This window comes from Leptidea sinapis, chromosome 33 (assembly GCF_905404315.1).
Source record: "Leptidea sinapis chromosome 33, ilLepSina1.1, whole genome shotgun sequence".
In the NCBI taxonomy this organism is placed as follows: Eukaryota; Metazoa; Arthropoda; class Insecta; order Lepidoptera; family Pieridae; genus Leptidea; species Leptidea sinapis.
Genome location: NC_066297.1, coordinates 10,298,096 through 10,323,017, shown reverse-complemented (window position 1 = coordinate 10,323,017; position 24,922 = coordinate 10,298,096). Strand labels below are relative to the sequence as shown.

Below are 24,922 nucleotides of genomic sequence, written 5' to 3'. Positions count from 1 at the left end.
GAGTTCAAAAGGTAATTTTGTAGCATTGATAGGCAGACATTATAATTACCGCACTATGGAACGCTATAAATAAGATGATGTTAAAAGGTTCACTTTTATTTTCTCAAAATTGATTCCCTTAGAATTCTTTTTAATGTCATTTCTAACGCTACAACCGCTTCAGAAACAAATGGCGTTCGGAGAGAGATGAAGCGGCGCAAGAAACTCTCCCAGTATACTTTTCAGCAGTCTTTTTAAAAAATATACACTATTTTACTGTTTGTCGTTATGCTATAAAATAATCATAATCTAGTCCCAGGCTGTCGGATCACTTAGATATTCAGCTGTGGAGTAGTAGGATTTACGACAGAGCCATTTTAATAAAACATTTATATATTTATAGACAATGCCTGAACAGTAGCTGGGACTTTATTATAAAAGTGTATACATTTACCCATAAAGCTATTATGTATTTTATGAACCATACAAGAATTAGTTAAAAGCAATCCCTTATTTCTAGTGTTATAATAATGAAAATCATTATTTAAAGCAGAAAGCTGACGATTTCTTGTGAACGTATATTAAATTTTCATAATGTTTTGACAACAATGCTGAGCTATACCTTCTGTTAATAGAAAAATAACCAATTAGTGTTGTCATTCGATTGTCCGTTCAATTATAGTCACATTGTAACCGACGTACACGCGCGCGGAGACCGGGTCGGAAATAATATTAAACATAAGGCGAGAGCAAACCCACGAGGCGCACTATGTATAGACCTTCAGATGGATTGTTAAAATTGATAACAAGTGCAGATCACGTTCTAAGTTACAGTTTACGATATTACGTAAGGCTAAAGAGAAACTAGGCGGTCGGAATGAATATAGCACTCATTTATATACACTAGATGTGATTAACGATTGTCCCCAAAGTGGTGAATATCCCACTTTCAACATCTCTTTTATCGACCTATTCGGTTCGAATTTGGTTTCCCAGGTAATAAATGAAAACTTATTTTGCGGATCGAAGATTTCTAAGAATCGATTTTTATAAAAAAAAGTGAGAGACGAGCAAGTTGTTCACTCATTGGACTCAATTTTGTTGTCTCTCGTTGAGACATAAGCTGTCTTATTAATAAACGCAATGTAAAGTTACTCGAAGTTTAAAATTACTTCTCCCTGTCATGTAATTCTGTAGTGACCTAGGTAATGACAAAAAGTTTTAAATTTTACTAGTTACGGCGCCCTCCAAATTAGAGCACAATAGGTAATTCTTGCACAATACTGACAAAAAGGTGGTGTGGTACTTAGCAGCTCGCATCATGTGCAACGAAGCCTCCACTGGTATTAAATTATATTTTATTTTATTGTTTTTTTTGCAAGAAATTTCTTGCGTCGCACAGCCATTTTGTGGAATCAATTACCAGCCGCGGTTTTTCCCGGACCGATACGACTTCGGGGCCTTCAATAAATGTGCCTAAACACCTTAAAGACAGGCAATGCATCTCTAGACCCTGGAGTTCTGGATGTCCATGGGCGGCTGCCTCACCACTTCTCATCACGTGAGTCTCTTGCCCTTTTACCCCCTCTTATATATAAAAAAAATTATTAACTGTATTAAAATTTCGCTTTTTTTCAACCAACTTCACAAACGAGACGGTTGAAAGTAGCTGACGTCACGAAGCCAATATAAGGTGCAGATTTTCTCAACAGCCATCAACACTCATCGTTGATTTAAAAAATCAAAGATTGATTGAAGCCATCACATATCTTAAAATCATCGCTAACAACGTCAACAACCCTATCCACAGTACGTAGTATCGATTTACAGGCCCATGCCACGTGATACAGGCCCAATCCCCCGATACCACGAGGATAACTGCGATGCAATGATCGCCTAAGATTAACGTGGAACAATAAAATCAAATACAAGGCGTACCAATACAAAGCCGTGCTCGTCCTATACCATCTCATCTAAATTAAAAATAAATATCGCAGGCATAGTACCTAGGTAACACTGAAAATGATTAGAAAATGAAAAACGGCTTAATGTAGGAAGTTGCCAATACTTTTATTGTTTTTCGAAGTAATCTCCGTTCCTCTCTACACACCTCTGAGAAAAGCAGTGGGCCCATTCTTCTATGACATTTTCGTACGCTTTCACCGCATGTTCGGGGCTCGAACAAATCAAAGCGAACACCTCGAATTTTATCATTAGTTCTTGGAAATAAATAAAAGTTGCAGGGCGCCATGTCAGGACTGTATGGCGTATGACTCATTATCTCAAAACCTGCCATAGTCAAATATTCAACAGTCCGTTTTGCGGAGTGCGCTGAAGCATTGTCGTGGTAAAGTAGGATCCTGCTTCTAGGGCGCTGCTGTGGATTTTTTTCCAATACAACAGGCAAATAGCGATATGTTCTCTGCACCCTCGAGAACCTCGGATACGATATCCATATTGTTGAAATCATAAATTTTTGGGCGGCCATCTTGTATTTCAAAAATTATCCCAAATTCGTTCTCTGCACCCTCGAGAACCTCGGATACGATATCCATATTGTTGAAATCATAATCTTGCACGGCCGCAATCTTGGATTTAATAAATGATGCCAAATTCGTTATCTGCACGCTCGAGAACCTCGTATACGATATCCATATTGTTGAAATCATAATCTTGCACGGCGGCCATCTTGGATTTCAAAAATAATCTCAAATTCGTTCTCTGCACCCTCGAGAATCTTTGATACGATATCCATACTGCTGTAATCATAATTTTGCACAGCGGCAATCTTGGATTTAAAAAATGATGCCAAATTCGTTCTCTGCACCCTCGAGAACTTCGGAACGAAACGTATTGAGAATTTCCTCCTTTTTTGAAGTCGGTTAAAAAGAGTGGCCGTTAATGTTCTCACGATCTCAACTTTTTCCAAATATATGGTAAATTCAGTAATTTAAAAGAAATATTTATAGTGACTATTCAAAGCGCCGATTTGACTCGGGACTTGAGGAACTCGGGGTATACAGTACTTTCATAGCTGGCAGCATAATATTTTTAATGGCGTCTGTTTGGTTTACAAAATATTTTGCTGTTTTGACGAATCTATAAGCTTAAATAAAAGTTGTGAAATAGTATTTAGGTGTAAATTGTGATTTTCTTATCATAATTTTTATTATAAGTCGCTTTGTGACACCCTTTTACTGCACACTAAGCCATTTTTCAATTAAATCCCGCGCACTTATTGTTCTGGAAGTTGACAGAATGACGCTGACGCGGCGGGAACCGTATGTGGTCATAAACGACCACATTGAAACTGCTTCATTTAGCTTGGGCCTACTCACGTTCTAAGAGTTATTATTTATCATGACTGATCCCCTCATACACAACATATTATACATCGTCGACATATCTGACAAATATTAACTATATGTGAAGGGCGCCAGCCAGTTACCCTTAGTTACCGTAATCATGTCATGCAGTAAGTAACATATATATATAAGTAGTATAACAGTAAGAATGAACCTAAATGATAAATGGGCCAGATATTGTGATTAAGTAACAAATGAATTATGAAATAAATTAAACATTGTGGTAGAAGCTCATTTCAAGTTAAGACATAATAGTTGAACTGAAATATAATATGACATATAGGCACAGATTATTTTTTTATGGGCTTGAAGCATACAATATGAGTCCGATGATCATCAGAAATGGTAACTGATATTGATGAACCCACACTGTCCTGCATCACTAGCACCAGTGACAGAATTTTAGGTTTGCAATTTTACAATAATAAATTGTAGCTGTGAAATAAACGACTTAATTCTAATGTTCCAATAAAATATTTTTGTAATTATTGCAGCGAAGATGTTTCTGAAAGGCATGCAAGATAATGTAAATTGCAATGTTATCCATATTTAATTTTTGAAAAAATTTCAAATACTGTGCAATATTATAAATAATTTTAATGATTTTGTTTACAGCATTTTGTAGCCTTGCAGTATCAAGATATAAACAAGAATTTCCATTTGAAAAGAAAGAGGAAAAAAGCTAGAGATTTAATTGACAGAAGAAAAAGTGTTTATTGTAGATAATAAAATTAATGCAATTTAAGTTATAATGAATATAAATAAATGTAAATATTAAAGTTTTCATAGTTATTGTATTTGAAATATAGAAATAGCGCCATCTATTATTGTATTCTTGTAACATTTTATGCTTTTGAAGCTGCTTAAGAATAAAGGTGCCCCAATACACATATGCTAGTAGTGCTTATGAAATTACAGAGATGGCATTTTATTAAAATTACTACCATAATTATTAAAGTAAAACTATTTGTAATTTTTGCTTTAAACTAGTTTAAGTAACAGATTGTTAATAATCATTTAATGTATGTAATCATACATGTGTAATATAATATTGTTTAAAAAGCACTTTAAGAACACTCAGTATTTTGAATACCCCATTTATTTTTCATATAAACCCTATGTGTTATTTGTAATATCCTATTCCATAGTGAAGACCCTGTTAAACTAAGACCACTAACTAGTAACTGGCTGTATCTTACTGATTGAGCCATTGTACGTGTTGGTTTATCATCTTACTCAAACCATTCCAAACTGCTGGCTGGTGGAGATAGTATTCATGTCAATTGTTCGGCCACACCCCTGGCTGTGGTGAATTTATGCTTGTTGAAGTGACAGTGGCCCGTTATAATACATTGCTTATTTTGTCCCTGTGTAGTGTGATCAAGTTGACAGCAATCCTCTTTGATGCAGCCAGTACTATGTTTTTAGTTTTTCCTTTTTTTGGCGGCAGGAATCACATCAAGTAGCACTTCATAAAACTCCCCGTAATAGATTCGGTAAAAGACTCACAATTTCAACCGTTTACAGAGCACTAGATCCCCGACAATTCTAACAGCAACTTTTTTTAAACTCAGAAATGCTTAAATCAATTTTTCACCGCGGCCCCGCTCTCGCCTCTCACCTCCTCACGTCGCTGGTGCGATTAAAGCACATCTCACATATAACTATGTATGCAGTTATAAACTTACATTGTAGTTCCAAAAGTAACAATAATAATTGTAACTTACATTATATTGTCATTTTACTTAGGAGAACTCTACAAAATAAGATAATTATTAGGTTATAGAGGAATACGCATTTATTGTTTACTTTTTAGTGTATAAATTATATTTTTTAGGAATCGTTTTTTTAAAGTCGTTGCTATTTTGTTAATATTTTTTTCGATCTTGAGTGAATCTGAAGTACCTACACTAACAAGTTTTTCTGAATGTATGTAGACCTACTAAGCGTGCTGCTTATATGAGACAGTGCCGTTTAATGAAACAAATGAAGTCAGGGTGTAACGCCTACCTCAGCAGAGAAAATCTACCAGAAGATAATTTCAAAAGAGACTTTCGAATAGCGCAAGAATAGATAGAACAGTTAGTATTTACATTGCTATGTTGAAATGCAGCAACGAGCGTAAGCGAGTTGCAATTTGATTATAACACCCTTACTGTAACCCGTTAAGGAATATTCATATTCATATATCGACTACGAGAATTACTTGAACATAGCGATGTTAGGGTGGTAGGTAGGTAGGTAGGTAGCTTAAATATCCGGGTAGCATATCAGGGTTTTTGAAAAACCCAAAAATTCTGAGTAGCATTACAACTGCGCTCGTCATCTTGAGACATAAGATGTTAAGTCTCATTTGCCCAGTAATTTCACTAGCTACGGCGCCCTTCAGACCGAAACACAGTAACGTTTACACATTACTGCTTTACGGCAGAAATAGGCGCCGTTGTGGTACCCATAATCTAGCCGGCTTCCTGTGCAAAGGAGCCTCCCACTGGTAAATCCAAATTCTATCCAAACTCATCATTTAGGTATCCTTGTAGTATACTTATTTACCCTTTTCAATAAAAAAATAATCATCGAATTCGATTGGTTTGATATTGAGTTATTCGTCCACTTATTGCGCACATACTTACTTAATACAAATTTAAAAATTATGTGGTTTTCCCATTCACAGAATAGGACTTAATTGAAATGGGACCACACAGGATGCTTCCTGGCTGATGCTCAGCTTTCAAATAAAAGAGAATCATCAAAATCGGTTCACCCAGTCGAAAGTTCTGAGGTAAAAAACATTGAATTGAGAACGTCCTCCTTTTTTAAAGTCGGTTAAAGAGTGAAAATTTTGTAAATAACAATCAAAATCCTGCCGATAAACGTAACGTCTGCATATACATACAAATAAAAAAAATACTATAATCTTCATTACTGTCACCCGTATTACAATAATTAGAGACATCAGATTTTATAACTCCATAAAAAGATTCTTTCAATCTAAAAATCACACCCATAAATAACATAATATTATGTAAGCTATCCTTACATTATATTTGAATAAACAGAACCGAACAATCTGTCCATAATCACAAATTGCAGAACAAATTACTTTGCCCCATATCTATCAGCGTTGACAGTAAACAAGCACGTCTTAAACACAATAATAGCATAACAGGATTACGGCGACGCAATATAGTCAGATCAAGCTCTCGCCGATGCTGTAGTAAACAAGTTTAATGATAAGACGACGCGGTCGAGGGCAGACGTGTCCCTACGCCCTCCGTAAAAAAAATCTACAATAAATACAAAAAAAAAAAAAAACAGAATTCAAATTTAACAATAACCGCATTTACATATGGGTAAGTTTATTTTTATAACTTTTCTATAAACCTTCACTGTTGAATAACGAACCATATGTTTGAGTGCAATTAGGCAAATGAAAACTGAACTTTACAATGTTTTCGCCGTTAAATTTATAGCTGCTGTATGCAAAATGATGGAAAATTTTCTTCCAATACACACGCCTTGAATTACGTTGTGTTGGTATATCTCATTATTGTAGGATAGTCGAGTTATCTATTCGTGGAGAGTTTGGATCGATTCAGTAACGTTAATGTTGTTATCTGTAGATAAGTGGGCTGGCAGAAAGCTCAGTGGGGATCCGTGGGCGGAGAGGGAATACGCAATTATGGATGAGTATCATAAAAATTGGAATGAAGCATCTAAAGTGGATAGGGGCTTATTGGGGAACAGTGCACCGTGGCAAGGCAATGTATGGAGTGCATTACTTGGAGCCATGTGCGGCGCTGGTACTGTTCTGATTATTGCAGCTCTGTTTATTGTGGTTCGAAAGCCAAAGAAACCTGAAGCACCCTTGCTGGCTCCACTGGAAGTTGGACAAAATGTAAGTAATTCAATATAATTACTAACTAATATGTTATTCAGTCGCAAGTTTTGCATTCGTAACCCGTAGCGCTCTAGGACGAACGCTAACGCTCTCAGTTTAAAACGAGAATCTTCTAGATAAGAACTGTGTTGCAATTCAATAATACCTTTATCTATTTCGTCTCTGTTATTTAAATTATAAAAATACCAATCACTTATGGATATAACTATATTTGGATATACTGTAATTAGTTTAAATCTATTGCTTTTGGGACTTTCATAGAATTGGTACTTTTACAACTTTACATACATTATAACATAGTATAACTTAGTATTTATTTCCTTATTATGATGATAAAAGTTCAATCATTTTATCCAAATACAACGTACAAATGTGCAAGTGAATGTTTGTGCCTTCAAAAGTCAAATAAACTTTATTCAATAAGGCTTAAATTAAGTGCTTTTGAATCGTCAATATAAATATTTCTTTTAAATTACTGATTTTACCATATGTTCGGAAAAAGTTGAGCTCGTGAGAAGAAAATACAAGAAACTCAACGGCCACTCTTTTCAATCAAATAAAGTATTTTTACAATAGCTGTAATTAGTAATATTCAAAACAAATTCGTTTGATAGAATAGCATCGTATGATATATAATACATGATGTTGATTATATTATGATATATGTACATACTTTTTTTACCGACTTCAAAAAAGGAAAAGCTTTCAATTTTGTGCATGTTTCATTTTACTTTTTTGAATAAGTTCTTTGATAGTTTTAATTTTACCTAACTTCCCCCAAAGATGAAAATAAGGGAAAATAATTTTTATATATTTCTGTCGTGTTTCTTAAATATTCAATTTATTATTACAATCTGATCGTTAAGCAATTTAAACAAAACAAAAAGTCATGAGCATTTGAGAAATAGGTAATATCCTATATAGTTATTGATAAAGTTACTTTAGCAAGATAAAAGGGAGTACTTTGTCAATAAAAATAAGTTAAGCCGGTCTAATTCAATATTCTCCGTGAGTAAGGGCTGCCCGTTTTCCGGAATCGGTAAAATCTCACTGTAGATATTTTTATTCATTTATGGGTCAAGCCGATGAATGAAGCCTGTGTACGGAATATTTTCAATTGAAAATTGAAAGCAGTGCATTTTCTTTGCAATCGCTTTGAAATTACAAGCGTAAATATGTTGTACTTTCTTTGGTTAACAAGAGATATTTAAAACCTCTTTTAAGCCATCTCCCTCACGTCTGGGATAAATATATGAATTTAATTTCATATTTTATATTATTAAGTCAATTTCTTAATTACACATTCACTACACAGTCACATTAAGAAATTGACTTAATAATATAAAATATTTTTCTTAACGGATTCATACGCGTGTAATTTACAGAATTAAATAACTGAATGACAAGTGTGACTCCTCGCTTATGGCAACGCTTTTTTAAAGAATGCACAAAACTTCGGGATACTCTTCTAATATATAAAATTCTCGTGTCATGGTGTTAAACATTGAACTCCTCCGTAACGGCTTGACCGATTCTCATGAAATTTTGAGTGCATATTGGGTAGGTCTGAGAATCGGACAACATCTATTTTTCATCCCCCTAAATGTTAAGGGTGGTCCACACGATTTTTTTATTTTTTGACATTTTTTTTTAAATTTGTTTGATTAAGAGTCAGCATTAAAAATACATACAGTTTCAAATTTTCACCCATCAACGACAACTACTTCAAAAACTATCAACAGTTACTTATGTATCGCGATTTTAATATCGGCAATACAACGTTTGCTGGGTCAGCTAGTATATAAATAAGTAATAATAATACAGCCTTTATTGATATTTTAACAATAGTACATTATTCCAAAGGCCGGGAAATAGGAAATTGCAGGTCGTGTATGAGTTTGAAGGCCGAGCCGTAGGCGAGGACTTCACTAAATACGAGACAGGAATTGGCAATTGCCAATTCCCGCCGAGGCATATATAGTGCTTTTCTCAAAAGAATGCAGGGAAATGAAAACATTTTTTTATATTATACATTCTATTTAATTTACCTTTGACTTCGCTGGATGCAGGTTTTCCATTGCCAATTAGGGTTCTTAAATCTGGTGAAGTACAATGAATCTCCATTTCACTCTCTGAACCATTGGAACTCATTTTAATTATTATTAAATTTATATTTTCTATGTAGGTATGTAAATAACAAATCAAGGCGAATTTTCAGCTTTGCCGCCAATTTTTTTTATCATCTGTGCCGACAGTCCAACGCATTTATGGCTATACAGCCACATATATGGTATGCCAAGAATGACAAAAGAGATCGATCAAAGAGTAGGTATTATTAAATACTACTAAATACCTCAGCACGCCGGTTCATACAACATTGCAGGAGCGTTGTAATGTTCCAAATTCAAAAAACGCTCCTGCAATGGATTTTATTTTCTTTGTCCGAAAATTCGATACTTGTGTTACACTACACACACTACACACTACACTACACAATTCGATACTTGATACACTACTACGCGTGTTCTCTTTTCGAAAATAATGACAATATTTCCATGCATGTTTGAAGAAAGTATCTTACATTACTCCAAAAAATCGTAAAATTTTAAAATCTTATAACTTATTGTAATAGTTATATTTATTTTATTTTCTGTCTGATCTGTTTGTCAATCGGCAAAGGCCTCCTCCAACCGATTTCAGCAGGAAGAGGTCCACTGCTGGACAAAGGCCTATGTGAAAAATAATTTCAATCATCTATAAATCTTAACTAATTGATTTTATCTATAACCATAATTCAATTAATTTCTAAGTTTGATCTTGATAAGGGTTTATTTGTCAAAGCCTATATGTATGTGTCTATAATGTATGTGTGTCATTCAAACAGTAGTGTGTTTAATATATATGTTAATTAATTAAATGTATACAACGACCATGCAATAGCTAGTCAATAGCTTATTGTTGGTTAAATTAACTACCTAAGACTATATTAATTACCATTGAACCTTAATATATTATTGCTTACAAGTTTTATTTTGTGAAAACGCCATAATTTTTTTATCAAATTCAATCAATCAAACACAAGCTTAATATTTAACTTCTGCTGCTATTGAATAATAAAGATAAATATAGACAGATAATACAATTTGAATTTAAATGATTTGTATTGTTAACATGGATTCATATACAATTTTCTTTCTTATTCTTTCTTTATGACGGCTCAGGTCGATCGAAGTATCATTATAAAACTAGCGAACTCGACAGACGTCCTGTACACACCTTAAATTCCAAAAATTGGTCCAGCCGTTTTGGAGGTAGTTCAGTTGTGAATCTAAACCATCCTCGAATCCACTTGAACATACACAAAAAATTCATTCAAGTCGGTCCAGCCGTTTAGGAGGAGTTCACTGTCAACACACGTACAGAAGAATTATATATAAAGATAATCATATACTTCACATTATAGGACGTTATTTAAAGTCCGAAGCTGTTGCTTCTTAAAAGAAGTAAACAATTTGGTATTTATTGAGTTATCGTGGAAAATTACGTTTCCCTTCGCCGTATCTTTAAACAAACGTGACCTCACTGTAGATGACTTACAACGTCGCTTCGTTATTACTTCGTCTACTACGAAATTAAATGACCCTTCCACTGAATCATAGCAACAGCCAACCAATAATATTAAACATTGAATTGATCGAACACAATAGGCATTACTTCAATAAACTATAAAAACATTTCGTATTTTAGAATTCTTACTACAAATTTAATTAGACTACAAATTTATTTTCTTAAGGCAAATAAAATATGGTGTATATACACAGAACAGTAAAAGACGTATATAGGACTCGATTTTAAGCATATAATTTATTTTTATATTATTAAAGATGTTATACTTTAGCCGAAACACAATAAAATAAATTTTTCCGGTGGAAAACCAAAGAAGACATTTAAGGGAGTTTCACTCCTGTCGGCAGTATCTACAACTGCCAATTTTTTTAAATTAATTTTTAGTTCATCAATAAAAGAAAAAGAAAAATTAAAATCTAAAAAATTGTAGTGTATTTGGAATATGAAAAGGATACTTTTCACCAAATTTCGTGGAAAAAAATATTTTGTAAAAGATAAAAAACCAAAAACTTGGTTATTTGAATTTGTCGCATAAATTTTGAGGTTATGTAAAGAAGTGTGAAAACAAAAGTTGTAGATCTTTTTATTACAACTTTGCTATTTAATTTTTTCTATAGGACATGTAGTTTCGGAAATCGAGATAAACCGTTTTCTACCCTTAAACACCCTCCGAATTCCATTTCCCGAGCTCGAATCGCCCGTAATTTATTTTTTCTTTAATTTTTGTTATATTATTTTCCTCTTCCAATGGGTTTAATCCTACTATTATTTTTTTGGTTTCAATAATTATCAACCCTGGTCTATTAATTTACTAACAACTTAAACAATGCAAAAAATTGTAATATATTTTCTGATTGGAGAATATAAATAGTAAAGGACAAACTACAAATCTCTTACTATAAGAGCCTGCCTTCAGATATACCGTTTAATTTGTTTTGTGTGGTCTAGTGACATATTTTTCAATATTGGTACTATTTTAAAATGTTGCAGAACCTGTTAAAACTCGATAGAAATCATTCTTATTATGTCTTTTTCTATTTCTGTTCTTATTGATACTCAAGATTTTGATAAGTTTCATTCTCTATCACGATGGTAAATAAATAAAAAGAGGAAAATATTTAAAAAACCAAACATTCAAAGAAACCTCAATATCCTTTAAAAAAAAATTAAGTTTCAGTTCTAAATATTGTTTTATTATTAAAATTATATTATTATTATTTCTAAAATTTATTGTTTTTTTTTCTATTTTTGTTTGAAAATCTAAATGCGGTTCACAGAATACATCTACTTACCAAGTTTTAACAGTAAAGTTCTTATACTTTCGGAAAAAAATGTGACATACGGACGGATAGACAGACAGACACACGTGACGAATCTATAAGAGTGCCGTTTTTTGCCATTTGGCTGCGGAACCCTAAAAACCAAATACTGATTTCCATCGTTCTCAATTTTCTTTCTATTTATTGTATCATATTTTCGCTTAAATTTCATTTCCCAAGAGAATAGTGTAGGCTGAAGACGGGCCCGAGTTTGTGACAAGTTCTGACAATCATATTAGAAATTGTGCCAAGACACACTTTGAACCATTTATGGATTTATTCCACGCAGTGATAAGTCCTAGACATTAACGATCTCATTGGGGCATCTGTTTAGAAATAAAGGCTACAAATAAATAAATGTTATTATCATTATCACTCAAAACTGAAATATTATTGGAAATTAAATTAAAAAAAAACTAGAATCAGAAACAGAATGCCGGCTAGATTATGGGTACCACAACGGCACCTATTTCTGCCGTGAAGCAGTAATGTGTAAACTTTACTGTGTTTCCGTAGCTAGTGAAATTACTGGACAAATGAGACAACATCTTATGAATTTCAAACTGGACACCATAAGCAGAATACATTTCAATAGGTTTGAGGCGCGATTGAAAATATTTTATTTTTATACTTTCACTTTTCGGCGATGCAAAAATTCATGAAGGGTAGTGATTTGACTTCGGATATTATTAATTAAAATTAATTAAATCAAATCATAAAAATGACAGTTGTCAATGTCAAAGCTTAATTACTAGCAATAGCTTATTGCCACTCACTTCGTTATTTTTTTTAATAACAAACTATGCAATGTGATACAACGAAAACACTTGTAAATATTAACTTACTTCAGTTAAAATTTAAATAAAATCACAAAATCCTCATTATTACACACACACTGTAAATAAGTAGAGAGTAGTAAATGGCGAATATTTTATAAACGCATTTTGATTGGATTTGATTTAAAAACAAATATTTGGAAAAATGGTTAGCAGAAAACAAACTGGAAACCTTTTGGCGAAACTTTTTCAGTAAGGAAAAATATATACAGATTTAATGTAAAATTTTATCATAATATTCTGAAATACTGCTATTGGACCTAGCTACACAAAATCAAGATTAGTTCTTTTCTGTAAACAGCTCCACCTTTTGACGGCCTTGCGAAACATTACATTGTATTGTACTGAAAGTAATCGTAGTAGGTGTTAGTACGTAGTAATTCCGTAGCTGTTTGTAGAGTTCAGTGAAACGCAAAAAAGTGTCACAATATTAAAATTAAAAGGATGGATAATTGTAAAGATAGAAATACATCGATTATGTAGTACAAACGTAGTATTATTTATATTCTTAACTTCTGAAACATTCTATAACCTTGTTTCAAGCAGAACGTTGAAACAATATCTTTAGAAATATGAAAAATGCAATATCATTGATAAAACTGATTATAATTATTTGAATGCCAATCAAATACTAGAGGTATATTCGCTTAAAATAAAGCGCTTCACAGGTTAAAGAAAAAGTTTCGAGAGATGATAATAATAAATCAGCTTTTGGGGGTGTTAGGTTTGAGGGGTGGGGGCGCGTTTCGTGGGGAGAGTGGAGAGAGAGTTCGTGTCTGATCGATGCAGCACTTGTTGCGACGCTCAACAGGCAGCGCCGCGAACGAATATATCTCGAAGAAAGATACAAACCTATTCGTACAATAAAGATTAACGCAAGCTTCGTGTTCTTATGAATAGTACAGATTCTTAAAGCACTCGCTATCTTATTAATAAACGCAATGTAAAGTTACTCCAAGTTTAAAATTACATCTTCGTGTCATGTAATTCACAGTAAGATAATGACAAAAGTTTTAAATTTGGAATAACTTTACTTATAAAAGTGTTTATAAATACACAGTCAGTAGACGATTACAATTCTAAATAAATATCATGCAATATTATTTCATTGTGCATATTGTTTGTTACTTTTACATGTTCGAATTCGAATATTTTTATAAAAATAGTATATGAAATCACTTATTTAAAGTCAAAAATGACCACCTATTCGAAAAAGTATGCCTCAGACCTGTGTAGAACGGGCGCAAGAAACTCAGCGGCCTTCTTTTTTTTTCATAAAAAATAACGTAACGCAGTATCGAGTAATAAAATTTATTATTAATAGCCTGAGGGTATTAGCTCTATTCCCAGTCTTTTATTAAGAAAGTCATTTATGTTATAGTAACCTTTATCGCACAAACGTTTTTTAACAATTCAATTAAATATCGTAATACTTTTGTTTCAACATTTTCTGGGATCTTGTTGTAAAAGCATATATATGATAGTGTTATTTTAATTTTTGTAGCGGTAATTTTTTTAAAGAAGGAATATATCTAAATTCATTGTGTTCTTACAGAAGACAAAAAAAATATGGTTAGATATGGAAACAAAAGCGGTGGTTATTGTTTGAATTAAAGTGTTTACATTGAATATACCGTTTTATGGGAAGTAATGATAGAGTTTACTAAAAGCGGGGCGTATTCCTGTAAATAGACGCATAATATGTGATAATGATTCCCATAACGATACAGCTTAACTAATGTATTGTAGCGTTGCGACTATTTAAATTCACGAACGGTCGAGAGTTATCACTAATAATAAATATAATATTTATTTTATGACAAAATTCATAATAAAAGAATAGACAGATACATTACCGATTATAACTCGACAATCAAAAAACACATCAAAGTCAAATCATTTAAGGAAAGATATCTCTTCTTAATATCAGATCGATAATAATTTAGAATTGAAAAGACTTACAACCATACAACCACTCATCTTATCCTCTTAGAGGAAATTTCCAAATATCTCTTTGTTCTTACTTATGTCATATGAAACATTTTTATAAAATTTATAAGTGCTTTTAGGGTCTGCATTGATTAGTTATCCAGGTTAAGTATAATTATCTATGTACAGATATAATATGGTTTCAAGTAAAGTCCAATATCTTAGATATCCTTAATTATTAACATTAAAGAAACATGAGGAATTTTCAAACGGCATATTAAAAAAGTATAAATAAGTACAACAAAAACTGAATGAACTATTTTCCAAATTTTATTTCTCTTGTTTTGATGTCTCTTGGAATGACTTAGCTACCAAGGTGCCTGTACTTTTTAATTATGTCTACGATGCGGGCATTGAACCGTTTAGCCAGTGTATATTTTAAAACATGATACTTAAGGCTACCTAAACATTAAAACATTCTACGTCATAAACTATGCTTTTACACCGACGTTATAAAAATGCGCCTCATAAAACGGGGAGTGTTATATTATTTAAGTACCTTTTAAAGTTTTCGCCACAATTATTAAAGGTTAGCTATGTATTCTATAGTTAATAATATAAGATGAAAAAAAAAGCATACATATTGAAACTTATCTCTTTTGGCTTTACAATTCTTTTTTTATAAGGAGGATGCAAGCAGTGGGAGGCTCCTTTGCACAGGATGCCGGCTAGGTTATGGGTAACACAACGGCGCCTATTTCTGCCGTGAATCAGTAATGTTTAAACATTTCTGTCTTTCGGTCTGAAGGGCGCCGTAGCGTGTGAAATTAGCAAATGAGACTTAACATCTTATGTCTCAAGGTAACGAGCGCTGAAGTTGAAGTCCGAAAATTGCAGCCGGTAATTGATTTCACAAAGTGGCTGTGTGAGGCAAGAAATTTCAGGCAAAACGCGCGGGTTTGTGTGGATCACACACTTATTGTATGGGAAAAGTCTTTACAGCAACGTTTTGAATAGTTTTAGGGACACTAAATTATCATTTCGTTTAAAGCTTGCCATAGTCCTTAGTACTAAGATCTTTTATATATTTATATTTTCATGGTCCGGTAACAGGTACATATATAGACCTATACTAGTTATATATCTTACAAAGCTTACATATAGGTACACCCAATGACAGGCAAACATAGCGTGCAATTTAAGTTATGAAAGTAACTTTACGGTATCTTACAACCACTCTTTACCGATATTAATACAAGCCGACGTTTTATCCAATAATTGCAATTCTGCTAAAATAATATTTCAGAAAGGCACTTTCTTTGTTCGCTGGACTATTTGTTCTACGGATTCAAGCTCATTGATTCTTTTATTACGAAAGTCTCTAAGGCAAGCGTGTTTTTGTTCGTACAAAAACTTATGAGTTATCAATTTTTATAAACTCTTTTAAGCTAGCTTGGCCTTTAAGCATCCTATTTGTGTTTCAATAATGAGTTTTTAAATTAGTTATAATAATTCAAATGAGCATGCCTTTTTGTATTTAAATTATTTATTCCACACCAGCTGTCCACTGCAGTTAAATATGTTTTTGCTATAAAATACTTATTGTAGGCAATTAATAAGAAATAGGCGTATGGTGTTGTAGATTTTTGTAAATGTAGGTACTAAGGAATAATACGATATTGACCAGTTTTGTCCTGCAAAACAATTTTTGTAGGACATTGTATTTACGTATCACTAAACATTAGCGCACACGGATTAAGAAGCTCGTGAACGCTTTTTCTTCCAACTTCACTAAAATCATGACGCGTCTGTGGTTCAATCCACACCCACCAAGTCAGTCAACGGGTTTTGACTTCATATTATATACATTTATTCGCTACTTAATTAAGTCGACAACGCTCTTGGGATTCTTCTGGAGTTGTATTGTTAGTTGTTGGGTCTGGTGATAACCCGTATGTACGTTCGTTTGTCCACCTCCTCCAATAAATAACTTAATAAAGTTTTAATTTCATACACGTCTTATGCAAACCTTAATATAAATAAAATACTTCTTATTGATAGGGTTTAAGTCGGTGCCTGCTCGCTTGGGTTGCTTTGTACTAGACGAAGCTATCCCTCTCAAAGTCACGCGTGGCGAGTGTAGGTACGTACCTGCTTTTACATTTATCTTGGCACCGACTTCAAACCAATGAAAAGGTAGTATTTTATTAATATTAATAGTATTTGGTTTGCATAAGAAATAAATTAAATCTTTATTGAGTTTTATAATAATAGTAATTATATTTTTTATATTTGTAATATTGTTTTTATAAATTTAGAAAATAATATGATATTATAATAAAGAGAATAATAATTAATTTTATACTAATTTTACAATCTTTTCTTTTCAGGCTTTGAAGTCGGTTTATTTCAACGTAGTTTTTTTATTTTTTACTTTTTAGTGTCTGTAATAGGTTGTTCTGTAATTTATAATATTAAGATTAGGTTACTTTATTACCGTCATATATTGAAACATTGCGCATCAAACTAAAGAAGAATCATGTAAATCGGATTATAAATCTCAGTGTAATCGGTGTACATACATAAAAAAATACCGATTGAATTCAGAACCTCCTCCTTTTTGAGCTACTGCTTTTTAACTAAGCTGATAAAGATACTCGTATATGTTTGGCTCGGTGCAGATTCACCTTAGATCATTAAGATCCTTACACTGAGAGCATACTCTCACCACAATGGCTGACACCGACCAAACTTACAATTTTTCGTGTAAAATTTTCTGAATTTGGCTCATACCAATCCCCAATATTCCTCGAATTGTCTCATAGGTAAACCGCGGGTTTTCTTCAATAAGCCGCTTAACAGTAGTCACATTGTTTTCGTTGACGGCAGTTGAAGGCCGCCCTTCACAAAATTCGTCATGTAAAGAAACCCGACCTCTCTCAAATTCAGCAAACCATCGCCTCACGGTGCTCAAGCAAGGTGCTTCTCTCCCAAAAGCATTTTGAAGACGAGCGGCACAGTCTTCCGGAAAGAGAGAACTTATAAAATCATAAAAAATCATCGCTCTTTTCGACTTAATTCCATTTTCGTTGCGTAGGTACAACTTTGATGTGTGATAAAAACAATTGACAAATGATTTCACGCCAACTGTTTTTTTTATTACATTTAAGAAGGTTGCAATGTTTAAAAAAATTCAACATTCGAAATTCAAATAGTTCCGATTAGCTAGAAGAGCAAAACTTTTAGCATGCCCCATGTAGGTACTGTAAAAATAAACTTTCTCCCTTCAGCAATCACAAAAGAACAGTTATTTGCCAGCTTTTTTTATAATGTTAGTTACTCTACACCTTTGCCTTTAAAATAACACCAACATTGAGCCCGCACAGGACGTTGAAATTAATCTGCCGTTATTTTACAAATTAAGGTGAATTTTGTTAAAATAAAAATAAATTAGCTACAGACTGTAGGGTTAGGGTATTGGAGTAGGGTTTTGGAATTAACTGTCGGGTATTTTCGTCGATAAAATAGTTTATAGTTACTATTCCTAAATTTTTAATATTACATACACATTATATATTTGGCGAGGTATATAATATGAGCATTAATTATTACCTACCAATGAGGTTGAGATTTATACAGCGTACTTAGACTTTGCTCAGACTTTACTTAAGTAAAACTTACCTTTTAGACCAGGGTCGATAATTTTTGAAACCAAAAATTACAGTAGGATGAAACCCATTCGTAGAGGACGAGAATATAACAAAAATTAAGGGAAAAAGAAATTACGGGCGATCTGAGGTCAGGAAGTGGAAAAGGTATATATTTTTGCTGCTACGAAACAACAGGTATGAATTCTTTATGAAATGCCTTTTGTTGGACTTAAATTTTCCGAACATTTACAATTGTAATTTATATTTTTTTTACACGCCCCCAAACTTTTTGAAAAAAGCTGATATTTTGACGTCAGAATTTTCGTTTGAAAATTAGGGTGCTTTTTTGATATTAAGTTAAAATAAGGCGAAAAAATAAATATTTTAAATCAAATAAAATACAGTGTATTTGGGACATAATAAAATAAGTTTTCACCAAATTTCGTAGAATTTTTTTTTTTTTGAAAAAGATATAAATAAAAAACCAAAAACTTTGTTTTTTAAATTTTTCACCTAAATTTTGAGGTTATGTGAAAAAAGTGTAATTACAAAAGTTGTAGATCTCTTTATTACCTACAACTTTGCCAATTAACTTTTTTCAATAGGCCGAAAATCAAGATAAACCATTTCTTACCCTAAACCCCCCCCCCCCCCTTTTCCACTTCCCGACCTCATATCGCCCGTAATTTATTTTTCCATTAATTTTTGTTATATTCTTGTGATTTTCCAATGGGTTTCAACCTACTATTATTTTGTTTCACTTTTTATAATTTTCAAAGGCTTCGGCACTGGTCTATTTGTGTAATGCGAACTTGTCGTTTTGCATTGAACTGTCTCAGCTTAAGCTCAGTATAATTTCAGCTGTCAAAGTCAATGCATATTAGAGAAATAATTAAAAATGCTTCAAATAAAATAAAAATTACTTGGAAAGTTATTAACTGGGAATCTGGAAGAGCGAAAGACTGCAAGTTTGAATATAATCTAATAATAAACAACACAAAAATCCACTCTGAGCAGGAAGTAGCTTCTGCTTTTGAGAGATTTTTTTCTGACATTCCAGTTTCCATCTCAAGCACCCTTGTCTCCTCCATTAGTGTTGCCGCGACACTTCTTTCGGAAAATGTTAAGGAATGTAAACAAAATTTCAAATTCAGTGTTGTTAGCCCAGCAGAAATAATTAAAACTTTCAGATCCTTAGAAATGAAAAAAACTGCTGATATATGGGGCATATCTGTAAAAATAATAAGTTCTGTTATTGACGTCATAGCACCATATCTAGCACTAGTTTTTAATAGCTGTATTAAACATGGAGTGTTTCCTGAACTTCTGGAGTATAGTAAAATTACACCAATATTTAAATCGGGACTCACTTCTGACCCGAATAACTATCGCCCTGTTTCAGTGTTGCCGACCCTAAGTAAAATTTTTGAAAAAATTATTTTAAGCCTAATGCTTACTCACTTTAACACTTATAAGTTACTTCATATAAAACAATTTGGCTTAACTAGGGGACGCTCGACCACGGATGCAGGTGTTGAACTCATCAGAAATATTTTTGAGGCCTGGGAGGAATCACAGAATGCACTTGGTATCTTCTATGATTTATCTAAGGCTTTTGATTGTGTTCAACATTCAACGCTGGTCAGGAAGCTATGTCACTATGGTATAAGAGGATCTGCACTCGATCTTCTGATCTCATATTTAAATATATATATTATATATATATATAATATATATATATATATTATATATAAATATAATAATATAAATATAAATAATATTCAGAGGGTCGAGGTGAATGGCAGGAGATCTCCTGGGACTCCTCTCGGTATGGGGGTACCACAAGGGTCTATTCTTGGACCCTTCCTCTTCCTAAATGATCTACCTAACCTTGTAGAAAAAAAAACACACGATGGTATTGTTTGCGGATGAAACTTCACTTATATTCAAAGTGAAACGAAGCCAAGTTTTATATGACGAAGTAAACAATGCTATATCTGTCATCGTGTACTGCTTTAGCGCCAACAACTTATTGTTAAATAGTCATACAACCAAATATATTAAATTCACCGCGCCAAACGTCAAAAATGTAGATGCGATAATTTTATTAAATGGAGAGGTGGTAAAACCAGTGGAATCTGCTGTATTTCTTGCATTCACGACTCGTGGTCAGACCAGTTTGTCACACCAGTGTGACTACGAGTAATATTTATTCCTCGTGGTCACACCAAGGGTTTTACTACACCCTGTTGGTAATTGATATAAGTGATGTGTCAATTTCAATTCTCATGATATCGACATTCTCGATAGTTTAGATAACGAATGATTAAGGATAGAAATTGTTTTTTCCTCGTCTTCACACGATGGGTTTAACTACACTATTTTATTAAGATATTAAATTAGTTAAAACGTTAGTGGTGTAATAAGTACCATATGTCGAAATAGGCAAAGATGCTTAACTTTTGTACATAGGTATATAATTAACGAAGTATTTCCATAAAATGGCCTAAAGAAATATTATTATTAATAAGTTTTGTTTGGGTGTTAATGATCAAATTATCTTTCTCAATTTGTCTCTTTTTCCTTGGGCTTTTTTCAATGATTATTTCCATATCCTCTTTTAAGACAGTTAATAATTTATTAACTGTCTCATAATAATTGTTAATTATTTTGTTAAGTGAATAGTGCCAACTTTGGCAAACATTATTTGTTCTGCGTCGTTTCGTGTGATCGAAAACGTTCCATTCTGCAATGAAACTTTCATGTTTGAGCCAGTATTTCTTCATGTACTCTAAAAAGTCTTTTACTTTGGCAACTGAGGCACCCAAATCTTTGGCTTCATTTTTTATATAATCCCATTCTTCAGTGATAAAATCTGGAGGCACGAGAGGTAGCACTGTGCATAAACCAACAATTCGTCTGTGTAACTTTCCATTTATACCAATCGATTTTGCTTTGCGCCTCAAACTGTTGCAGAAATGAAAGTAGCATTTTTTTTATAACTACATCAGAGAAAATACTTTTTTTTGAGTGGGCGGGAATATGGAGGATATTGAAGGATTGTCGAATAGGCTTAGTTCTGCAGCATATGCGGTTAAGAAAATTAGACAGTTAACTGACATAGATACGGCGAGATTAGTATTTTTCTTTAGTTATTTTCATTGTATTATGTCCTATGGTATATTGTTATGGGGCAGTGCGGCCGATATTAATACCATCTTTATGCTGCAGAAGAGGGCTATTCGCGCGATTTATAACCTAGGTCCTAAAGAATCATTAAGAGAAAAATTTAAAGAAATAAACATTTTGACTGTTGCTTCTCAATACATTTTTGATAATGTTCTGTATGTTCATAAGCACATTGAGGAACTTTCTAGAAACTGTGACATTCATTATGTTAACACGAGGAACAAACATAAACTTGTTATGCCTACTACTCGGTTGGGTCGAGTTAGTAAGTCTTTTGTTGGGCGATGTATATGCTTCTACAATATGATCCCAGAAAATGTACAAAACAAATGTGTTACAAAATTTTAAAGAATTGTTAAAAACCGTTTGTGTGGGATAGGTTATTATAGCATAAATGATTTTCTTAATGACACCACGGACTGGGAATAAAGCGAGGCTTCAGGCCTCAGGCTCTTTAATTATAAATGTTTATTGTACGATATGACATTGTAATACATATTTTATATAAAAAAAGCCCGCTGAGTTTCTTGCGCTCATTCTTCTCAGGTCTGAGGTCTCTTTTGAATAGGTGGTAGTTTTTGACGTTCAATACGTGATTTTAAATCCTATTTTGAATAAAAATATTTGAATTTGAATCAAATAATCAATAAATTTTGCTAAGCTTCCACTCAGTTAAGTATTACGTATGTAATGACTAAGAACGCTCTATAAATCTAACTCAGTAACTAATAAATTATAATTCATTCGTAGCTTATTTTGTTTTCAGGAATTTATAAACTTACCGTCTGGTAATGTTATAAATTTCTGTGTTGAGGTAAATTAAAAGCTTGTAAAATGATTCTCATTTAAACGATGGAAACGTACTTACGGCGAACAGCACTTAGCACTTTAGTAACTATTTGCATAAATATCCTTGGTAATTTCACAAAGTAGGATTTACTTAACCCTTCACAGCTAATCCATGAACTAAACCCGAGTTTTGCAATGTCGCTTTTTTCACTATGTTATCATTATAGTATTTTATATGCTGATAGCATTGTGATATTTCCATTAGATTTTGAATCTCTTTAATATTTTTGAAGTGTTTTTTTTTTCCACCAGACATTCGAAGGATATCCACCCGGTGCCAGAGCGTTTCCGGCGCCAGCTGGATATTCTCGAGCCTCTTTTTAGGGTTCCGTACTTCAAAAGGAAAAAACGGAACACTTTGATGTCCGCCGATCGGTCCGACCGTCCGTCCGTCTGTCTGTCAAGATCCTTTATCTAGGGAACGCGTGGAGGTCCACTGCTGGACAAAGGCCTCCCCCCTTCGAGGTATCAAGCTTACATTAAAATATACTCAAGTCTGAAGTATTTATAGGGTGTTTTCCGATGACCTAAAACTATGAAAATTGGCAAGTAATACCGTCTTATGCTACAAGTGTAGGGAAAAGTCTGAAAACTTTAAATTTGTAATTGAATCATAAAAAACAGGGTCCTTATGCAAGGAATAGCGGTCCAAAATTGAATTACTTTAACCGTGTCACGTGGAGTTTGTATGAGGAGGCTTCATTGGCACTAGCTTAAACTTTCAAATTATTTTTTAATGAAGGATGACATAAAAACCTTTGCCGTTTCATAAGTAAGTACCTAATAGTACGGAACCCTCGGTATGCTATTCACAATTACATTTTCCGCACAAAACGTTTTTTAATAATTGATTTGAATCTCACGGAACATGTATCTAATTTGTACATTTCCCGGTATTTTTAAAACCATATAATAATTCCCATAACATAAGACTTTTTTAGTTCATAGTAAAGTATAGAACAGAACGCATGAGTTATAATGTTCAGCATACAGAGGCTTGGCTAAACAAAGGCATGGTAACTACGCCGCCATACCTATTAGCGAGTAAAATGTATGAGCAAAGCTCTGTAGAAGAGTGCTTGGTTAAATTGAGTTCTTTTTTACTAAAGGGGTGCAGGTTCTATTACTTATTGCAGGTTCTATTAAAATTGTTAAAAGTCGTTTATTTATCATATATTGTACCGATTTTCACGCTGTTTTCACCAATAGGTGGCGTGGTTCTTGAGGAAGGTTTCAGCATATAATTTATTTTTTAAAGTTTTTGTTTACATAACGATATTTGATGAGGTATTGAAAAAAAAATGCTGTCTGAGAGCTTTCAACGAAAACGCTGTCTAAAGCCTTTGAGATATTATAACAAATTAATGTATGGTGGAATTGTGTATCTTATATAGGTCTACAGAATAGCTCGCAATGGCATAATAATATCTATCTCTTTACGAAAATATTATATTTTACACTTTTATACCATATTCATTCATTCCCTCCCCCGCACCGTCTTGCCTACTATAAACAAGGAACGGTAGTTGATAGGTATGATTCGGAAATACATTTTTGTTTCATTTTTAACTAATTATATATAAGTGCACATTTCCGATGGCTTTAAACTATGTTATTCCGGAATACCTACATCAACACCATAAGATGCAGCGTGAAAGGTTTTAGTATATATGTTGGCAATTACATATCCGTTCTCTGGAACCTTAATTTTTTTGACTTAGATATACAAATACGAGTACATTCCCAATACAAATAATTCATTCAACGACATTTCATTGCGTGTGACAATTGGACATAGTTCCTGAAAAACGTTCCAAGCCACAAACATCACATTTTAGGGAGTTTGTGTATAGTTTAATAAATATTAGTGTATTCCATACATGTGGGTTGGGCTACTAAGTCATGATGTCATTTAAAGAGTGACAGTAGGGCTGCCATTTTAGTCATGAATCACGTGACCAGTTTTGTGTTCTTAACTTCATTTCGACATGATTGTGGTTTGGAACGTTTTTCTGGAATTACGTCCAATTAATACAATAAGCGGGCACGGGGTACTTAATATAAATGGCAAAAAACCTTTACCGTCAGTACTTGTAAAAAATAAACGCCTATTTATAAAATCTGACAGTTGATTAAGAACGATATTTCATTTGACATGAGGATGCGATAAACAGTGTTACCTTTCTTACATATACATAAATATGTACGGCCTTACAAATAAACTTAGTATAAAGTTATGCGTGAGAATAAACTAAGAATATGCAAAATATTTACCAAT

At 33.1% G+C, this 24,922-nt stretch overlaps 1 protein-coding gene across 1 annotated transcript in view; it reads left to right on the top strand.

Annotated features, from left to right (window-relative positions):
- Positions 1-6,933: 6,933 nt before the first annotated feature.
- LOC126974633 (synaptotagmin-5-like) overlaps positions 6,934-24,922 on the top strand; it is a 69,522-nt gene continuing 51,533 nt past the window's right edge. The window contains exon 1 of the mRNA XM_050822144.1: positions 6,934-7,242. Within this exon, the coding sequence (XP_050678101.1) occupies positions 6,952-7,242 (291 nt within the window). The 5' untranslated portion in view covers positions 6,934-6,951. The remainder of the gene's footprint in view (positions 7,243-24,922) is intronic.